The sequence below is a fragment of the Coenobita brevimanus genome, chromosome 87 (assembly GCF_032717465.1).
Source record: "Coenobita brevimanus isolate Jiangsu-jjx chromosome 87, ASM3271746v2, whole genome shotgun sequence".
Classification (NCBI taxonomy): domain Eukaryota; kingdom Metazoa; phylum Arthropoda; class Malacostraca; order Decapoda; family Coenobitidae; genus Coenobita; species Coenobita brevimanus.
Window position 1 is genome coordinate 7,886,764 of NC_137040.1, and position 21,387 is coordinate 7,908,150.

Sequence of the window (21,387 nt, forward strand, 5' to 3'; positions counted from 1 at the left end):
CCTTTTTCTTTGTACAAGGGAATAATTATACCTGACTTCCAATCCTCCGGGACTCTACCTTCCTCCCAGGCCAATCTGCACCCCCTTCCACATCCATTCTACTACTATCTCTCCCCCATGCTTCAGCAATTCACCACACACTCCATCAATTCCTGGGGCTTTCCCCAATTTGACTATTCATTGCTTCTACAACCTCTATCCTACTGATTTCTTCCTGTCTTCTCACCTCCCTCTTTTTTCCAGCCATTCCCCAGCCACTTATACTCGCATTGCTTCCATTCTTTATGTTCAACAATTCCTTAAAATGTTCTCTCCATGTGCTTACTTTTTCTCCACTAGGAATCTACCATTTTTATCTTTCACTCCCCTGCTAACTTCACTACCTCCCTGTCTTACTCTCTTCACCTCTTTCCAGAACATTTTCTTACAGTCCCTCCACTTTACAGTCAAATTCCTTCCAAATTCCTCATCCACTCTCTTCTTACTCTTTCTTACTAATCTTTTCACTTCTCTCTTCCTTTCTATATATATAACTCTGTCTTTCGCCTTTCAACTTCTTCCATGCCCCTATTTCTCATCCATTCATTGTATGCTTTCTTCTTTTGTGCCACAACCTGTCTTACCTCTTCGTTCCACCATGCTGTTCCTTGCACCCCCTTCCATCTTCTCTTCACCCCACACACCACATCACATGCTGCACAGATTTCTTCTGTGAATATCTTGCACACACCTTCCATGTCCCCCATCTGCTCCAATTCATATTTACCCAATCGTTCCTCCACTTCTCTCTTATATTCTGCCGTTTGCTCATCCTCTTGTAACCTTTCCAGTCTCCTTGCAACTACTCCTGCCTCCTGTTCTTCCCTTCTTCTATTCCTCCATGTTACTTGGGTCTTGATTCTGGCCACCACCAAGTAGTGGTCAGAAAGTCCACTCCCCCAAACTCTGTAAGCTCTTGCATCCATTACACATCGTTGCATCCTTTCACACACGCATAATCAATCATTACCTTCCTTTCATTCAGTTCACCACCCACCCTTCTCATTACTTGCCATGTATACCTGTGGATCATTTTGTGCCTGAAGAGGGTATTAGCTATCACCAACCCCCTCCTGGCACAAGTGTCCACTAACACACTGCCTTTCTCATCTGTCTCAGCAGGCACACCCCACTCACTAACCATTCCATCCACCTTCACATTCCGAACTTTACCATTCGTATCGCCAATCAAAAACACTCTCTCATTCCTTCCAAACTTTTCCATGCACACTTCCACATTTGTCCAGAACTCTTCTCTCACTCTGTTTGCACGATCTTGCGTTGGCGCATACACGCACACAATTGCCCACATTTGTTTTCCAACTTTCAATCTTACCCACACAATCCTTGACCCAACTGATCCGTACTGTCATATGTTCTTTTTCCATCTTTTACTCACAACAATACACACTCCTTCTTTTGCCCTCTCATTCTTACCTACTCCTGCACTTATACCCCATCCATACTCCCATTTTAGGTAGTTCTAAGTGCAGGAATTTCATTTTGGCCCTCTAGGCATTTAATGAGGCTGTGAACACCTTAGTGCCAATCACTTCAAGGTTTGAGAAAAGCCTCCCTAACCCCACATAATGCCAGTGCTGGTCACAAGAGGAAGTCATCCTCTCTTGTTGTCCAAGTCACTCAGTACGAGAAATGTGTTTTTGACCCTGGAACCCTCCCTACCCCTCTTCTTTTTCTTCTTTTTTTTTTTTTTTTTCAGCTCATCAGATAGAGCCAGGATTCCAGGGGCTTGAATGATGAGTGAATGGAAGCATGGCCCATTGGACTGGGCAAACTTGGGCTGTCTGGACATTGCTACTTCTCGCTCTGCCCTAGGGTGGGAAAGGAGGCCCGGATGATGATGATGTACTGTGTTTGTATCATTGACAGTGTGATGGAGTGGTATAACCAGTTTTGTAATTTTTTTGGGGAAAAATATTAATTGTACTGTGTTTTCTGTTTAGGTTGAATTATTTGAGTGGCAAGGTGAAGATCTCAGTCAGAAAAAGGATGGAGGTATTATCCGCAGAAATGTCGTGGCTGGCGAAGGCTACCAGACTCCCAATGATGGTGCATTATTGGATGGTAAGCAGTTTCATTGCACCTGTAACCATTTTTTTTTTCTTAAGGTTTATAAAACAATTTATTGCTCATTATTATTATTATGAATGATGAGTGAATGGAAGCATGGCCTATTGAACTGGACAAACTTAGGCTGTCTGGATGTTGCCACTCGTCACCCCACCCTAGGGTGGGAAAGGAGGTCCGGATGAGGATGAGGATGATGATGATGATTATTATTATTATTATTATTATTTTTATTATTATATTTAGCAACGTTGGGTCTGGTTAGTACTTGGCTGGGTGACCGCCTGGGAACACCAGATGCTGTTGGCATCCCTACGTGTCAAGTGGGGTTGGTGGAGGATTAGTGCCCCTCCCTGTAAAACAATTAACTCTAAGCCGTTGGCCACCCCGTTTGGGATACATGGCGTCTGGCAATGAATGAATGAATGAATGAATATTTTTACAGGAACAACACTTGTGTCTAGTACCTTATTTCTATCTATCTATCTATTGCCAGACACTATAATCCCGTACAGGGTGGCCATTTGACTCACAACACATGTGTCTAGTACAGTAATCACTCTAATATCCGGACGCCCAATAACCAAACATCCCCACTACCCGGACATAATCGTCCTGGGATCCCCCCCCCCCAAAAAAAAAAAAAATCCCGTCCGTAATTTGAACTTACCGCGCGCGCTGCGGGAGAGCATTGTTTTGGCGCGTTATTCCTCCGACGTCCGATAGAGCGCCCCTACATCCTCCCCACTTTCCGCCGGTCTCTCGCCGCGAGTGCACACTCGTCGTAATGGCTGCCCACGTGATCGCTTTTGTGGTGGTGCCCTACCTGCTGCAGGGCCTCCTGCTGCTCTCGGGCCTCCTCTTAGTGTGTGTGATGATGGCCCTGCCACCTGAGAAAAGGAAGAGAGTGGTGTTGACTCTGGAGAAGAAGAGGGAGATACTGGAGAAAGTAGATGCGGGGTGGTCTTCTTCCCGCATTCTCCGTGAGTTTAACCTGGCCCGGTCTACTTTTTTCGTTATCAAGAGGTCCTGAGACAAACTCATGCAGTACACGGCTGACTTCTTGTTGAGAAGCAAACGCAACGTGGAAAGGAAGGTTATGTTTACCCCCAAGTTTGCAGAAATCTACCGATCCACGTTGATTTGGTATCGACAACAGTGTGCTGCTGGTGTGATGGTACGTGGAACGGAGCTGAAGGCTGCTGCTGAGAAGTTCGCCAGGCTTCACGACGCCCTAGACTTCAAGGCATCCGAGGGTTGGCTCTTCGCGTTCAAGTTGCGGCATGGCCTTACCGACTGTAAAGCACATGGCGAAGCATTGGACGCTAACGAGGATGGAGTTGACGAGTTTCGGCACAAGGTGAAGGGCTTGATCGACAGGGAGGGCCTAACTCTCGGTCAAGTCTACAACGCTGACGAAACTGGCCTATTCTGTCGCTCGCTGCCAACGAACACTCTTGCCGAGGAGACGGAGAAGCGTGTACCTGGCCACAAGCTTTCCAAGGAACGGATATCTGCTTTGTGTTGTGCCAGTGCTAACGGCATGCACCAGCTTAAGCCCATTGTTGTTGGCCGCGCAAAGCAACCTCGGTGCCTTCGTGGGGTGATGGATGTCCTTCCTGTCGTCTGTTACCATTCTTTGAAGGCATGGTTCACAGCTGTGATCTTCAAAGACTGGTTTCACCATCACTTCGTCAAGGAGGTCATCCATTACCAGACGAAGACACTGGGAATCCCGCGCGACCAGGTAAAGGACCTCCTTCTACTCGACAATGCACCTGCCCACCCGTGCGACAAGGACTTGGTTGCTGAAAATGGCCATATTAGGTGCATGTTTCTGCCACCTAATACGACTGCTCTCATCCAACCAATGGACCAAGGAGTGATCGTGGCAACAAAGCGCCTATACCGTCGGAAGTTCCTGGACGAGGTGATGGTTGTTCTTGAGGACAAGGACGAGCGCAGGGAGGGACGGGACACACGAGGCAAGCGGACTTTGGAAAACCTTCGCCGCTGCAACATCAAATCTGCGCTGTACAACTGGGCTAGTGCATGGAAGGAAGTCCCTGTGAAGACTCTGGAAAATGGTTGGTCTCGTCTGCTTCTCGGAACGGATGTGGAGTACGATTTTCTAGGCTTTGACGTGGATGACTTTCATGCACGGCTACGTACGCATGGCGACGATGTAGATGTGGACGATGTTCGTGAGTGGTTGGATGACGACGAGGGTGATCCTGGGTATCAGACGTTGTCTGATATCGAGATCGCGTCTTCAGTGGCAGGTGTCCGACGCTGAAGGCGACGATGATGCGGACTCCTCTCAGCAGGACACTACTCCAGCCATCCACAAGCTGAGCGCACTCCGGGAACATCTAGAGTTCGTCCTAGACTACCTGGAACACCCGGACTGCGACAGGGAGATGGGGCCCTTGGGACTCGTGGAGGAAGTGCATGCTTTCAGGCAGCGCATCATCAATCGTCAGAATCGTCGGTCATTGCGTCAATCAACCATTGACAGTTTTTTCAGGCCTGTGACCCCCGCTTTGCCCAGCCCTGGCTCCACTCCGTTGCCTCCCCAAGACAGGCCCTCATGCTCCGAGCCGCAGCCCAGCACATCAGCCATGGTGGAGTTACCGCTCGACGTGAGTTTGCGGCTGTCTTCAGAGTCCTCTGCAGTGGGTACGCCATCACCACAACCCAGCGATGCACCCCTAGGTCGCCTGCCAGTGATACTCTCGGACTCTGACAGTGAATAAACAGCAAGAACTTCTCCACTACACCACACGGGAATTTTGAGTGTTGTGCAGTGAAAAAAACAGTGTGTTGTGTTAAGGATTTAAAGTTGTGAGAGAAAAGACTCTATAGAAAAGAAATTTAACGTAAATAGACTTGTTTGTTTTGGCTTTGAAAAATTGTAAGAATGGGAAAAGTTAAAGTGCAACGCTTAGTAAGTTACAATGGAGCATTATTTAGACAAAAGTGCACACTGTGAAGAAAACGGACTTCTGTGTGTTATTGACTAAGTTCAGTGCAAGACTTCAGGAACAGTGTACTGCAAGTGCTTCAGGAAATCATTCTTACTGTCAGAGTCCGAGAGGAGGCGGTTATTCATCGAGGTGGCCAGGGACTTGCTGTAAGTAGGCAGAATGTTTCATACTGTACTTTTTTCCATACTATACTTACCTCATTTCACTCTTTAATGTCCTTTATTGGTGTGAATAAGGTGTTAGTAGCTATGCATGTGCAGTAGGAATGTGTTTTTCTGAGTTAGGCTAGGTTAGGGTCCATGAGTACCAGAATGTTTATTAATGTATATGCATGTCCAGAGGGAGTTGTATAGGTGTTTCTCTGAGTTAGGGTCCATAAGTACAAGTCCATAAACTGGGGCCCAATATCCGGACAAAACCAATAACCGGACCTACCTATGGCTCTATTACGTCGGATATTGGAGTGATTACTGTACCTTATTTCATATGTAAAAAATCCCCCCCCTTCCCCCCCATCCAAATTTACTTGAAATATCCCCATGGATCCTTGAGGCAAGAAGTACAGTAATGAACCAGGCAGGGGTTAGCTTGGCTCGATATAGAAGAAACTCTTATACAAATGATCATCTCAGTGCTTGGCAGGCACAGGTATTTTTAGAGTATAGTATAAACACTTGATTTAGTGTTCAAAATAAAAAAAAACATGCACTTGAGTATTTATATATATTTCTCAGTGTTTCAGTAACACAGAGAGTAGGCCAGCATGCTCTCAAATACAAGTTTCTCTAGGTGTCTACACCAAACTGCATGCACAGTACACACTACATTTCCTTAAAAAAAAAAAAAAAAAAAAAAAAAAAAAAAAAAAGGGCGCTTTTCGACCTTGCCTCGGAGTCCCTGGGGGGGGAACCACAAATGCCCCCACCTTCCGCTCCTCTCCTGGTTACTACTCTATGAGTTACCTGGAACCACTGTCTGAATCACTTCTTCATTTCCGCAGCAATCGCAGCATTTTTCTCTAACTTTCCATCTGTTGAACATCACCTCTCCTCTTCTAAACTTCACCTTCTCTTTTTAACCGAGACTCAGCTGTCTGAGGCAACTAACAGCAAACCCTTTTCTTTATCCTCCTCCTTTCTCTATACTCATTTCAAAGCCAAAGGTGGCTATTGTGTATATGCACGCAATGACTTATCTTGCTCTCGTGTTCCTGAACTTGATTCTTCTGAATTCTCTACTCTCTGGCTTCGGCCTTCCTGTCATTCTTTGACTAAATATATCTGCGCTGTTTACTTATCCCCTAATTCTACTGACTATCAAAAATTCTTCGACTATCTTACGTCTACGATGGAACACATTCTATCCATTACTTCTTTCTCTGAAATCTCCATTCTAGGAGATTTCTATGTTCACCACCACCTTTGGCTCTCCTCTCCTTTCACTGATCCACCTGGTGAACAAGCCTACATCTTTTCTATCCTTAATGACTTAGAGCAGCTTGTACAACACCCTACCCATATCCCTGCCTGCTGTGGAGAGAGCTCCAACATACTTGACCTCTTCCTCACAACTAATCCTTTTGCTAACACTGTTAATCTTTTCTCACCGTTGGGCTCCTCCGATCACATCCTTATTACCTTAACCTCTCCTATCACTCTGGTACAGCCTGTGGACCCTCCAAAGAAATGGCAACTGTGTCACTTTGGAGCTGCAGACTGGGAGGCCCTCAGGTAGTACTTCTTTGATTTTCCCTGGAATGATTATTGCTTCCATGGCCGGGAGCCTTCTGACTGTGCCTCGCGCATTACGGAGGTTATTTTCTTGGGCATGGAAGCATACATTCCTTTCTCATATCCTTTGACTAATGCAAGAAAGCCTGGGTTTAATCACGCTTGTTCTAATGCTGTCTGCAACAAGGAGAGGGCCTATAAAAGGTGCCAGTGCCAACCCACCCCTGAATCACATCTTTTTTATATTTCTGCCCAGAATCATGCTAAGTCTGTTCTTCACTCTGCTAAAAATAATTTCATCTGCACTAAATGCTATCAACTCTCCAACTCGATTTCTTCCCGCTCCTTCTGGCACCTTGCCAAAAACCTTTCCAACAACTTTACCTCATCATCCTTCCCTCCTCTTTTCTATTCTGATGGCTCTGTAGCTATTTCTTCTACTGATAGAGCAGATCTCTTCACTCAGACTTTCTCCTGCAATTCCACCTTAGACGATTCCGGTGCTGTTCCTCCATCGCTTCCCCCCTCTGACTTCCTCATGACTGACATTAACATTTCTTCAGCTGATGTATTTTCTTCGATCACTGGCCTCAGTACCAACATGGTATATGGGCCTGATGGAATCCTCCCTGTTGTCCTTAAGAACTGTGCTACTGTGCTTACAACCTGCCTAGGTAAACTCTTTCTCCTTTGTCTTTCAACTTGTACCTTTCCTTCTTGCTGGAAGTTTGCTCTCATTCAGCTCGTCCCAAAGAAGGGTGACCATTCGCAACCCTCTAACTATCGTCCAATTGCTTTAACATCCTGTGTCTCAAAAGTTTTTGAATCTATTCTGAACAGAAAAATTTTAAAACATCTTTCCTATCACAACCATCTTTCTGATCGTCAGTATGAGTTCTGTCAGGGACGCTCAACTGGCGATCTTCTCATCTACCTTTCAGACTCCTGGTCATCCTCCTTTCGGGACTTTGGTGAAAGCTTTGCCATTGCACTTGACATCTCAGAGGCTTTTGATTAAGTTTCACAGATCTTCAGTTTCCAAACTGCCCTCTTACGGTTTCTATCCATCTATCTGTGCCTTCCTTTCTGGTCATTCTACAGCCACTGTTGTAGACGGCCATTGTTCTTCTCCTAGACCTGTTAACAGTGGTGTGCCTTAGGGCTCTGTCGTATCACCAAGTCTCTTCCTTTTATTCATCAGTGATCTTCTAAGCTGTACATCTAACCCTATCCACACGTATACTGATGATTCCATCCTTCCCCTTTCCATTCGGTTCCCGCAACATCCATCCCAGCAGTTACTTCAACAAACAAGGGATGAGGCTATGGCACTCCTAATGTCTAACCTGGCTCGTATCTCTGACTGGGGTAAAAATAATCTTGTCCTTTTTAGTGCATCTAAGACTCAGTTTTTACACCTATCAACCCGACAGAATCTTCTGCAGGAGTACCCACTAAAATTTAATAATATCCAGCTCAGTCCAGCATCATCCTTGAACATGCTTGGGGTTTCATTCGCTTGGGATTTATCTTGGAAAGATCATATTACATCTCTGGTAAAATCTGCTTCCAAGAGATTAGGTGTGCTAAACCAACTCCATACCTTCATTACCCCTGCACAGTTGTTGACTCTATACACGGGATTTATTCGCCCCTGTTCGAAGTACAACTCTCGTGTGGAGAGGCTCCCCACATACAGCTCTTCTTAATAGAGTGGAATCAAAGGCATTTTGTCTCATTAACTCTGCTCCTCTTACTGGCTCCCTTCAACCTTTGTCTCTTTGCCTCACTGTTGCCTCTCTATCTCTTTTCTGTCGTTACTTCCATGGTCATTGCTCCTCTGAACTGTCTGCTTGCATCCCTTCATCTCTATGACGGGTGCTATGCACCCGTCTAGCAATAAACTCTCATCCCTTTTCTGTCCAACTCTCTAATGCAAGAGTTAACCGTTACTCCCAATCCTTCATTTATGCAACACGTCATCTCTGGAACTGTCTCCCTCTGTCTGTATTTCCTACCTCCTATGATCTCCAATCTTTCTAATGCAGTGTGTCCAGGCATCTTGAAATGAACAGATCTTGAATTTGGCTCGCTCTCTCTCTCTCTCTCTTTTTTTTTTTTTTTTTTTTTTTATAGAAGGAACTGTTTTGCGGGCTCATAGCCTTTGGTTTCTTCTTCCTCACATTAAAAAAAAAAAAAAAATCTTCAGATTTTAGAAAGAGACAAGATGAAGAGCACACAAAGCACTTGTAGTTTGTTTACAAATGGCCATGTGGTGGTGTAGCAGTTAATCGGTGTAGTAGTTTAGCGTCTAGCGTACAGTGTTGATTGAGACAAACTTTCTGTTTTATCAGAACTGTCCTTCCAGAATTAGGATGTGTCTTTCACAATGCAGCGTCTTGGATGCTACGAAATGCGATAAAACCTTTAATATATACTGTACATTCAAGTCCTTATTATATATTGACCTTTTTATGTCCTTTTTTTTAATTCAGTCAACAGTAAATTACAAAAAGACTGCCTACTAAATTTGATTGCCACCTTTATAGCTTATTTATCTCTTTTTCCACAATTTACAGTACTTGTTTAAAAACAATTGGCACATTTTGGGACACATCTAACCTAATAAGAACTGTTGATATTCTGGTTCAAGTTATTTAACATTTTTTTATTGTGCCTTGTTATATTAAACTGTTATTTGCAATTCTGTTTCAGTGCACATTGTTGGCAAAGTCAACGGTACGATGTTTGATGAAAGAGATGTGAAATTTCCTCTTGGTGAAGGGTCTGAGCACAACATTCCAGTGGGCCTTGAAACTGCCCTTGAAAAGTTTAAGAAGGGAGAGAAGTCTGTCATTAAGCTTTCTCCAGAGGTAATTTATTACTATTTTCCAGTTTTTACTGAAGATGTTCCTCCTCCCCCCTAATATATATATATATATATATATATATATATATATATATATATATATAAACCATTATTTAGATAGATGTGTAGTGCGTTCCTGAATGTGAGGCCTGGGGAGGGCTAGGATTATGATTGAAGAGTTGAGAGGAAGAATGGGACTGGAGTGTATTGGTGTTGTGATGAGGAGAGGTAACTTGAGATGGTTTGGGCATGTTGGGAAGATGGAGGATGACAGTCAGGTGTGGAAGATAAGACATGTGGACTTCAGGAGTGGGGTTGCAAGAGGCAGACAGAAAAAGACCTGGGATGAGGTCATAGAGTGTCATCTCAGGTTAAAAGACTGAACTGGGAAGCTTCCAGAGACCAAGCAGTGTGGAGAGCAGTCATTAGGTGACCATGATCGACACGTGGAACCATATCAGAGTCTTATAAACGATATGAATAAACCATTATTTAGATTTAGGATGATAATAGTTCATCAGCTTTGAGCATGGTGATTTGCTTTCTTTTGTTGCTTACATATGTCCTGTAGCATAATGGTAGACAAAGACAGTACTAGGGTTTTGCATCTTTTCCATCTCATCTGTAGCACTGGGTTTTAGTGTTAAATCTCTTGTTACATTACAAGTATCCCCTGCTCTATTGTTGACATAATTTGCTCAACTGAATACAGACAACTCCCATTATCCGAAGGGGTTAGGCCATTAGGGTAAGCAGGGATATTGTGGATAACGATTTTCAGGTAATGAGGAGGTAATAACATGGTTTCTATAGTGTATTGTCAGTGGCAACAGTGGTATACTTTTGTGTAGCTTTAATCACCCCTCCCTCATATTATGTACCTTCTTATTCTATACAATGACTCATCACTTTATGCAAGGATTGCATTCTTGAACCCATGCTGAGCTGTAGACCTTATATGAGGCACAATGAAGGTCTGCATGGGCCAAGCTGCAAGCCTCATATGAGGTACAATTTACGTTGTTTATAAAACAGTGCCTCAGGGGAGGTAAACTACCGTACAAATAATCAGATCGGCAGGGGCTAACAGTAGTGTAATGTAAATTTTGTGCAATTTAGATTTAATTATCCAAAGACAGGTAAAGGTAAGTCAAGGGGGGGGAGGTAGGTTCTGTTTTGGTAAAACATGCTATAATGTGGTAGATGAGGACACTCACCATCCATTCATTTGATGTAGTGCTGCTTTGGGTTCTGCCCTTTCCTTTCTTCCATCCTTCCTCCTCTGTTTTTCTTTCTTTCATTCTTTCCTCTTCCATCTGCCTGTGAGTGACTGTACACTGAGTGACAAGCCACATAGTTTCCTGTACACTAGGAAACCATTTACTATGCCGGGTGGTAACCATATAACCAAATTATGGCACTTGGTGGTTCAGAGGGTAATTAAGGTGCTCCAATCAGATTGAGCCTGTGCAGGTTTCTATCCGAGGGGTGGTTGGGATTTATTGGTCACGTAATGCTGCTTGGGGATGAGTGAGGCTGGTCACTGTCATCTTAAATGTCAAGACCAACTTGTCAAGCCCCGGGTTCCTATGCTTCTGTATTGGGTGACGTAGGATTGGATGATGAATGGAAGGACCACTTTGTACATGCAATTATCACTTTACAATACTTAGAATATTTATCACCTTGAAGCCAGGCATTTTTAGCTAAAATGTTAGCTATTTCTTTGAGTTGAAACAGCTAGCAAAACAAAGCGATCATCATACTGGCATGTGGTGTGATTTGTCCTGTGCTGCCTTACAACAAAGGGATCATAGTTCCTACAGTGAGAGTATCACTGACAGACTGTCTTCCAGGTTCTGCAAACTTGTACTGTGCTCCTGATGTCTATATACTGAAATTATTACGTTCAGATGGAAAATAGGTCATGGTAAAGTGTGTTTAGAAACGTCAGCAACTAGTCATCCATGTTTGAATAACTATTTTATGATTCCAGAAAAATTAAAAAATCATTAAGATACACAGGATTCAAACTTCTTTCAACAATACTTTTAATTATTTATTTCCTTTGTGTGTATTGGGGAGACATGAAAGGATTGGTCTCGCTGGAGAGTCTCATGAGTGTGTGGAGGGGTTCTTAGTAAGTTCAGGGAGCTGCTGCCTCTCCTAACATTGAGAGGGCTTTCCCTCTGTGCTAAGGGATCTTTGTATGCGACATGTGTTAAGAGCGTAATGCTGTATGGTAGTGAGAGATGGACAGAAAAGGAAGAGAGTATTCATGATCTCAGATGTACGGAAGTGACAATGATTGGATGGATGTGTAGTGCATCCTTGAATGTAAGGCCTTGGGGGGGGGGGCTAAGTTTTCGATTAAAAGTTTAGTGAAAGGATGGGACTGGAATGTATTGGTACTGTGATGAGGAGGGGTAGGTTGAGGTGGTTTGGGCATGTTGAGAGGATGGAGTATGACAGCTGGTTACAGAGGGTGAGAAGTGTGAACATTGAGGGGTTGGGTTGCAAGAGGTAGACCAAAAAATACCTGTGATGAGGTCATAGAGTGTGACTTCAGCGATGAGGGACTGAATTGGGAGGTTGCCAGAGACTGAGCAGCGTGGAAGGCAGTCAATAGATGACCACAGCCGGTGCATGCAAGCATGTTGAAGTCTTTATAAACAGTACAGTACGAACTGTTCCACTCTTCCTTACCATATATGGCCTTCCTCTACTAACACTTTCCTCTGTATCACTTTCCCACACTGTCTTTGACACCTGATATATGTGCATTCTCTGTATATGTTTGTACCATCTTGATGTACAGTATTCCACTTTATCCACCCTGTAGTTCCACACCTCATTCCTAAACCTTTTTCATCCATTTCATAATGCCTGTAAATATCACTGTTTCTTACCCCCTCCATCCTCCCCACGCTTGCAGCTGTTCTAAGAAAGGTCATTTCAACAGCCTGCAGATAATTTAACTCAGTCACTCAGCTCCCAGATTTTGCTCCCATACAAAAATGTCAGAAGTAAGAGACTCTTACACAGGACTGTTAACTCGCTCTCCTACCCTTCAAAATACAACCAAGCTCTTCAGTTACTATTCTGTCCTGAAGTGATCTCATCTTTACTTCATCTTCCATTTTTGCCCTACAATATTCACACAATACATTTCCCAGTTTCATAAAACTATCAACAGCCCTCCGACATGTCGTAAAAATACCCCCGCTAATACCAATACACCAGTCCTGTATGAGACAGCCCTAGCTTGTATTCAGTATGGACGGTGGGTGTTAGCGCCGAAGTGGTGACATGTAGAGGTGTGCGGTACGTAGGAGGACTACTGCGCCTTGAAAAGCAGGCTGTGAATCCTATGCCCAGAGTCGGTCACACACACACACACACACACACACACAAAAAAAAAGAGTTAGCTCTGGCGTAAAAAAAAATGTCGCCAGTTTTTTAAAAAGATTCCATACCCACACGACAAATCAATTTTTTTATTTCTAATTATTTTACATAACAACATGTAATAGTTGTTTATTTATATTCAAAAGATAAACTCTGCTTAGTCTGTTTTCAATTCTTGTTTGTCATTCGATATCATATTGCATTATACAGTATTATCTTCTTTAAATTCTCAAAAATTCTCTAAAAACTATCATGTAAAATTATTTTCATCGCATATTGTGACATTGGCGATGGGCAGCGTGATCCCTGTATCAGCCTCCTGACGTACTTCACTTCCTATCTCTACTCCACAACTCACTGAGTTTCACTTGATTTCAACCAGAAATCCTCTTTCAAGCAGAACACTGTAATCAGTATATACTGTACATACTGTACAAGGCATTTGACTTAGTCTTCCAATATATTTTTTCCCCCCCAACTTATCCAGACAGATAATACACAACAACAAAGTGGCTAACAAGCAACTGCCAGGCACAAAAAAGTACCATGGTGATGTACCTCAAGGAGCACAACTCTCACCTGTGCTCTTCAGTTTATTCTTACTTGATGTTTTCCACTCAGAACCATCCCTCTGCTATGAATATTGTACACTCTAATGCCAGTAGAGAGGTGGCCTGCAGTTGTACCGGACCCAGGTTTAAATCCCCCCTGGGGCAGAAAATAGTTTAAGGATTTGAATTTCATAAAGTCAGACTTTACTGATCTACCGAAAGACCCTCCGACATGTCATAGAAATACCCTTGTGAATACCAGTGCACCAGTCCTGCATGAAACAGCCCTAGCATGTATTCAATATGGATGGTGGATATTAGCGCGGAAGTGGTGACATGTAGAGGTGTATGGTATGTAGGAGGATTACTGGGCCATGGGAGCAGGCTGTGAAGCCAATTCCCAGAGTCGGACACATAAAAAAAAAAAATAGTGTTGCATCTGTAAATGTATAGTATTTTTGTACTCAGGGCTGGCTTTAAGCCAATTGGACCAATTGCTCCCAATTGGGCCTTGTTCCTGTGCTCGGGAGCTAGGGTCGGGGAGGGCGCTGATGGTTCAGACAGTGCATTTCCTGAGAAACGTATGGGACCTAGGGCTGTGAGGTCGTTCATGAAAGTGCAAGAGTTTGTTTACTTCCACCACATGGAACCTCCAAGCTACAAATGCCATGCTTTTTATTGCAAGTTAGATTTTATTTTTTTGCACCTGTGTTATAATTTGAGTGTATATTGTAAGCTTTACCTCCATGAATATGTTAGGCAGCAAATTATGCATAATTATGGTGACTCTGTGTTACCTGTAGAAGATATTGCTATAAAAAATAAATGTTACACTCGTGTGAACCTGGGCGCCCCACCAAAAATGTTCTCATTTGGGCCCTGCACCTCCTAAGGCCAGTCCTGAATGTACTGAACTAGAAGAATGGCTATCACAAAAGAGAATGGCAGTCTTACCACAGATATCCTCAGTCACTTAACACTAGATACCAGTAGCTTTATCACATTGAAAAATTCTGATTGTAGTAAATATCAAGTGAATTGTACAAACCTAACACTAATGGCATTAGCTCTATGTACTGTCTTCGTATGTGGAGGTGATACACAATGAATTATTGTACTCCACTGAACATACGGTAACTGAACAGCATTCTTGCATGTTTACCAAGCAAGGAATACAGTACAGTAATTTGTAGAACTTTTGATTAAAGCTAAATTATATTCCCGAATGTTAAGTCAAGCAACTGGGAAGCAGGTGAAACCCAATAAAATTTCCCAGGATAACCAGTCTCCAGTGATTACCTAACTGATGTTAGTGGTCTCTGTCAATAATTTATTTGCTCAGTGTATGTAAAGCATCACAGAAGTACAGTACAGTACAGGTACTCCCTTTTCATTTACGTGGGTTATACCAGTTACTATAGATTTGTGAAACAAGTTTGCAGCATAAGTTTAGTTTTGTTTCGTTTTTAAAGGCTCCAACATGCTTGCATGCGTCGGCCTTGGTCACCTAATGGCAGCTGTCCATGCAGCACGATCTATTGCAGCCTCCCTGTTCAGTCCCTTAACCCTGTGGTCACGCTTAATGACCTCGTCCCATGTTGTTCTTGGTTTGCCCTTTGCAACCCCACCCACAATATTAACACTTCTCACCCTCCGCACTCAATTATCATCCCCTATCCTCTCCACATGCCCAAACCATCTCAATCTACCTCTCCTCATCACAACACCAATACACTCCAGTCCCATCCTACCTCTCAACCCTTCCATCGTAAACCCAGCCCCCCCAGGCCTTACACGCAGGGACGCACTGCACATCCACCTAATCATTGTCATTTCTGTATGCTTGAGCCTGCGAATATCCTCCTCCTTTACTTCCCAGGTCTTACTACCATACAGCATCACACTCCTAACATATGCTACCTACAAAGACCCCTTAGCACGTAGGGAGAGTCCTCTCAATGTCAGGAGAGGCAGCAGCTCCCTGAACTTCTTCCAACCACTTCTCCCCCTAGCCACAGAGCTAGCTCCAGCCCCATATCCAGCAGACAACATGTCTCCTAAATAACAAAACTTTTCCACACACTCAAGAAACTCTCCAGCAAGTTCAATCCTTTCATGCCTGACAGTCTCCACCTGCTCTTCCCGACACACTGCACACATAAAATCAGCATTATCTCGCAGTCTGCCTCTAATACCACTACATCTCTTGTGCACCCATTTATCGCAATCACTGCACAAGATGGAATTACTTCCCATGCTCTTCTGGCAAACTGTACATGGTCACTCTCCCTCTTCTTTGACTGTACTGCCACCAACCCTAGATATCATCACTTTTGTTTTATCTGCATTTCCTCTTAAGCCCTTGTGCCCCATACCATCTCTCCACTTATTAAATCTTTCCTCTGCTTCCATTTCATTCTCTGCAATCAACACCAAATCATCAGCATACAACATCTCCCTCTCCCACAGGAGTCTGTTTCTGAAGTCACGTGAGAGGGCTTCAAGTACCATGATAAACAACAGCGGGCTCAAAACTGACCCCTGATGCACACCAACATTCATGGAAAACTCATCACACAAATCTCCATTCACTCTTACCTGGGTGCAAGCACCCACATACATGGCCATAACCACCCTGACCAGCCACTCCTCCAAGAAGCTTTCTCATTGCCCACTTCTCCACCTCTCTATGGACTCTGTCAAAGGCCTTCTCCAAATCAACAAAAACAAAATACAGATCGCTTTTCTTCTCAATATATTTTTCCTGAAGCTGTCAACCAATGAATATGGCATCATTGGTCTCCCCGCCTGGCATAAACCCAAACTGCATCTCATCAATATTTACTGTCTCTAATCGTACTTTCTGGAACTCTCTCCATTACCTTCATTATCTGATCTAAAAGCTTTATACTGTACCTCTATAATTTCCTCTTTCCAGGGCATCACCCTTCCCTTTGTACACATTTACAATTACACTCTTCAACCAGTCATCTTGGACAACACACTCATGTATAATAATATTTATCAGGTCATTGACTTACCTCACCCCTATATCTCCTGAGGCCTTCAACATTTGGCAGTCAACCCAGACACACCTGCTGCTTTCCCCACTTGCATCCTGCCTATTGCCTCACTCACAGTAGCAGCATTAATCAACAACCGGCTACAATGCTCTCTCCATGCATCTTTAATATCCCCACTGTTCACCACTACCCTTCCTTCATAATTCTTCACACATTGCTCACCTATAATATCCCGATTATCTCTCTTCATCTGATTTGCCACCTTAAATATCATATTTTTCCATTCCCCATGATTTTGGTTATCAAGTAAAAGTCTGTGTGACTCAGACTTCGCCCTGTATACCGCTCTTCTAAATAATTTAGAGTGTTATGTAGTGTAAGAAAACTCTGGATATTTTGGATGTCTCTTATTTGGGAACTTTGGTAGGTAGAGTATACTCGAAGATTTGAGTGTAATTCGTTTACAAGATTATATAAGGATGGAGGAGAAAATAGAGGAGTTTGAGTTTAGTTTGACTTTTGACCTTGCAAAGTTAGTGTAGCTCTGGTGCTTTTGATATCTGTGAAGTGTAGTTGGGGAGCATACTGTGTAATTACTTGGTAAATAAAGACAAGGAACGTGAGAAGCTTGTTTACATTCAACGTTTGTGCTGATCTGTGTTCTGTGTTGTTGTACACCTAAAGGCTGCCTCTAGGAAGAACAACTCACTGGGCAATGTCCTTTTTATGCTTAACTACTGCTGTTGGAGCCTGTGGCAGTGTGGGATGGGGACTTAACAATATTTCCAGACTTTGACTCCAACTCCAGAAATTTTTTAAGTACAGTACAGTATGACTCTGACTCAGACTTAAGTATATACTGTACCAATAGTATGGCACATGGACATGATGCAGGTAAATGAATAATAATCATGAATTTTGATAGATGCAATTCATAAATCTTTATTTTAAGTTCACTACTTATGGTACTGTACTTGCATAATAACAAATAAACCATTATAGGCTGCATGAGTGTAAAGTAAACCGATTAGAATATTGAAACGATATGATCTATACCATTTCAGAACCAAAAAGCTCAGAGTCGGGGTCGTTGGAATTTTACCGATTCTGACTCCAACCAAAAACAGATGACTCCATGACTCTGACTCCACAACCCTGCTGACTTCAGTGGGTTAATGGGTTTTGACACTGCTAGTAGCAGTACAAGACAGCAGTAATTTTCCTTTTTGTTGTGTGGAGGTTGGGGTGTGATGTGATGGGCCAGATGTGTGGGATATAGTACTTTGCATAGAACTTAGTAACAATCATTCAGGTGATAATCAGTATGGAGAACTCGTGGGAATTTTACAGACTCCGACTCCAACCAAAAACAGATGACTTCACGATTCCGACCCCACAACCCCACTGACTTCAGTGGGTTAATGGGTTTTGACACTGTTAATAGCAGTACAAGGCAGCAGCAATTTTCTTTTTTGTCATGTGGAGGTTGGGGTGTGATGTGATGGGCCAGATGTGTGAGATATAGTACTTTGCATAGAACTGAGTAAAGCCCCGTACACACTGGGCATCAAGTTGCACAACGTGTTGAAAATCACCGATTTTCGGTGTTGCAGGCTGAGTTGCGCGCACTGATGCGCCGTTCTGGCTCGAGGGCATTTGTGTATCACGTTGTGCAACTTGATGTGGGCTGGGCGCTGGGCAGTTGCCGCCCGACTGTCATCCGGAGAGCATGTTCACACCAGATCATATCGGGAATGATGACTGACTGAGGAAATACTGCAGACACACAAAGACTGGACAAAAGCAAATACAGTGCATTTTATTGAAATGCTGGAGGAGTGTTGCTTAACAAGTGGCACAACTTGTGAGTCTCTAGTGTGGACACTCTTGCCCGTTGGCAACATGTTGCAGGTCGTGAGGCTGCAACTTGTTGTGCAACTTGATGCCCACTATGTACAGGGCTTAACAATCTTTCAGGTGATAATCAATATGGAGAGCTTTGGTTTAAGTTTGTAAGTAAACTTTATATGTGCCTTGTGTAGATCTTTTTATGATGTGAAAGGTTTTATTTTGGATAGTCTGGAGTTGTGTCCTGTTAGGAGCTATTTATTGTTGGGAACCTGGCTGTACAAGCTTGCTTTATAGCTGTGTGAATGATATACCTGTCGAGAAAGGCTGATGTTTCTTTCTGCTAGTTAAAAGTTGTGCTGTAGTTGTTGCTGTCTTAAGAGCACTGAGCATTCTGGTTGCTTCAGATACAGTGTTTTGTTCACAGGAAGTGAATGTCTTTTCAATGTTTTAATGGATTCTCACTGGGTGAGGGGTGGGGATTTCTCAAATAATGGGGATCCTGTAGCTGGGAAAGACAAAAGCTTGTACTGTATATAAAAATGAGGTAAAAAAGGAATTTAGGCTTCATTAGAGGAAGACTTTGTTGCATGTGGATCACTAATTGTAGTCAAATGTAACCCATCTTAAAATACAGTACATAATTCTTGTGTGTGATTCATAGTGTTCTTTTTAGGGTATCAGCAGGGGCTGTAACACATCCCTGTCTTACAAGTAGTAAGTAAATTCTTAGCACTTCTTTGACATGGAGTAATAAATAGTTGAGTTAGTGAGAGATGAAGTGAGGAAAGTGATTGCATGAGGCTGTGAAGTATAGTAGTACTGGAAAACTGTACGGTGGTAGTAGCAGATGAACTACAGTCTGCAGTATACTCAGCGAGCTTTAACTTTGCCAGAATTTGTTGTTCTTCCATCTTTGAATGCAAAGCTGTAAAAAGAGGATGACACTAAAACACAGCACTAGTCTTGACGAAGCGCTATGGAGTGGATGAACAGTAGAGCCTTGGCACAGTGTAGTATTGTCTTATTCTGGCTTTGCAGGATGCAAAATACACACTGTTTTGAAAATGGATGATAATCTCCAAGTTAAGGTGGATGAAGTACAAAGTTATTGGTTCATAAATATAATTATTTTTTCAGTATGGCTTTGGTTCTGAGGGGAATGGGTCCCTTGGTGTACCATCGGGAGCTGCCCTTGAATATCAGGTTGAACTGCGAAACTTTGAAAAATCTAAAGAATCATGGGAAATGGACCAAGAGGAGAAAATTGCCCATGCTAAGTCATGCAAGGATCGTGGGACAGCATTTTTGAAACAAGAGAAATATCAGCTTGCAGTGAAGCAATACAAGAAAATCATTGACCTCCTAGAGTATGATTCTGGTAAGTCAATTATCTTGAAAGTATTTTCTGGAGCTGAACATCACCATTCAGTTTCTTGTAGTAGTAGTAGTACGGTAGGTATTTATTGACAAAATATTTTACATGCTTCAGGTATAAAGAAAACACTTATGGTTTACAATATCTTGACCAAAAAAAATTATTCACTTAATTAATTCTGTTTGTGTACGAACAGCATACCGTACAACAACATGATTGAACATAGATCTGTAATAACAGCAACAGCAAATATAAATGGCTAAAACTATACCCTTAACCAATAAATTAATCAACCAATAAACAGAAAAATAGTATAAACATATTACTAAATATAGATTGTACACTTCCATACGATAAATATTTGACATTATATGTACAGCTTTAGCTTTTCATAAATATAATTACAGGTTTCTTGCACAAAATTATTCTCACCAAGCAATACATCTAACTGAGGGAAACCTAGCATTGAATACCTGAGACGACAGAGAGGTGAGAGAGGACAGTGCAACAGTACATGAACTTCACTCTGTACATTGTCCTCATTGCGTGAACAGAGTTGCCTTTCAGTAGGTATTCGGTTCCATCTGCCAGTCTCTATTCTAAGGTTATGAAACATCATGCGTAATCTAGTTAGTGCTTGATGCTTATAATCTGGAATATATTTCCTACTTTCATAAGCTTGATGCACACTTAAGTGCCAAATTAAGTTCTGTTCTATATGTTACATGCCTTGTTACAGTAATTGGCTTTTCTCTAATAATTAAAGTTTTTATCCTCTCTAAAGGGTCAGCATTCCAATCAAACTGTAATGCATCTGCTAAAAATCTATAACCTGGCATATTGGCCTGCCTACATATGTGGTACATAACATAAAATTGTTCATCCTCATCAGGTGCATTTAATTAAGATTTTAGAAACCCCCTGGGGGTAGGGTTTTTTTTTTTTTTTTTCAAGAATACTCCCCCAATATCCCTGCTTGTCATACAAGGTGACTAAAAGGGTTGGCAGAGGGTTAGTGCCCCTCCCTGGAAAACAACTAACTAAAAAGTCGAACAAGAAGCCTCAGACAAGGACTGACTAAACATCGATGACCCAGGACCGGACAAAGGACATGGTAATCACAATATGGAATGTAAGAGGTGCGAATGATGAGGTGAAAGAGAGAGAGAGATTGTCCAGGTGCTTGAGGGTGCGAAAGTTCATGTATGTGGAGTAACTGAAATTAAATGGAGAGGTGAGAGTGTGAGAGCATGGGAGTATGGATGGGGTATGTGTGCAGGAGTACTGTAGGTGAGAATGAGAAGGCAAAAGAAGGAGTGTGTATAGTTGTGAGTAAAAGATGGAAGAAGAACATAAGAGAGTATGGATCAGTTGGGTCAAAGATTGTGTGGGTAAGATTGAAAGTTGGAATACAAATGTGGGCGATTGTGTGTCTGTGTATACGCCAACGCAAGATTGTGCAAGCA

The 21,387-nt window shown here is 42.7% G+C and overlaps 1 protein-coding gene across 1 annotated transcript in view; it reads left to right on the forward strand.

The window, feature by feature from the left end:
- Window positions 1–21,387, forward strand: part of LOC145411056 (peptidyl-prolyl cis-trans isomerase FKBP4-like) — a 243,087-nt gene that overhangs the window by 102,742 nt on the left and 118,958 nt on the right. The window contains exons 5-7 of the mRNA XM_080281129.1: window positions 2,004–2,124; window positions 9,560–9,717; window positions 19,684–19,924. Of these exons, the coding sequence (XP_080137255.1) occupies window positions 2,004–2,124; window positions 9,560–9,717; window positions 19,684–19,924 (520 nt within the window). The remainder of the gene's footprint in view (window positions 1–2,003; window positions 2,125–9,559; window positions 9,718–19,683; window positions 19,925–21,387) is intronic.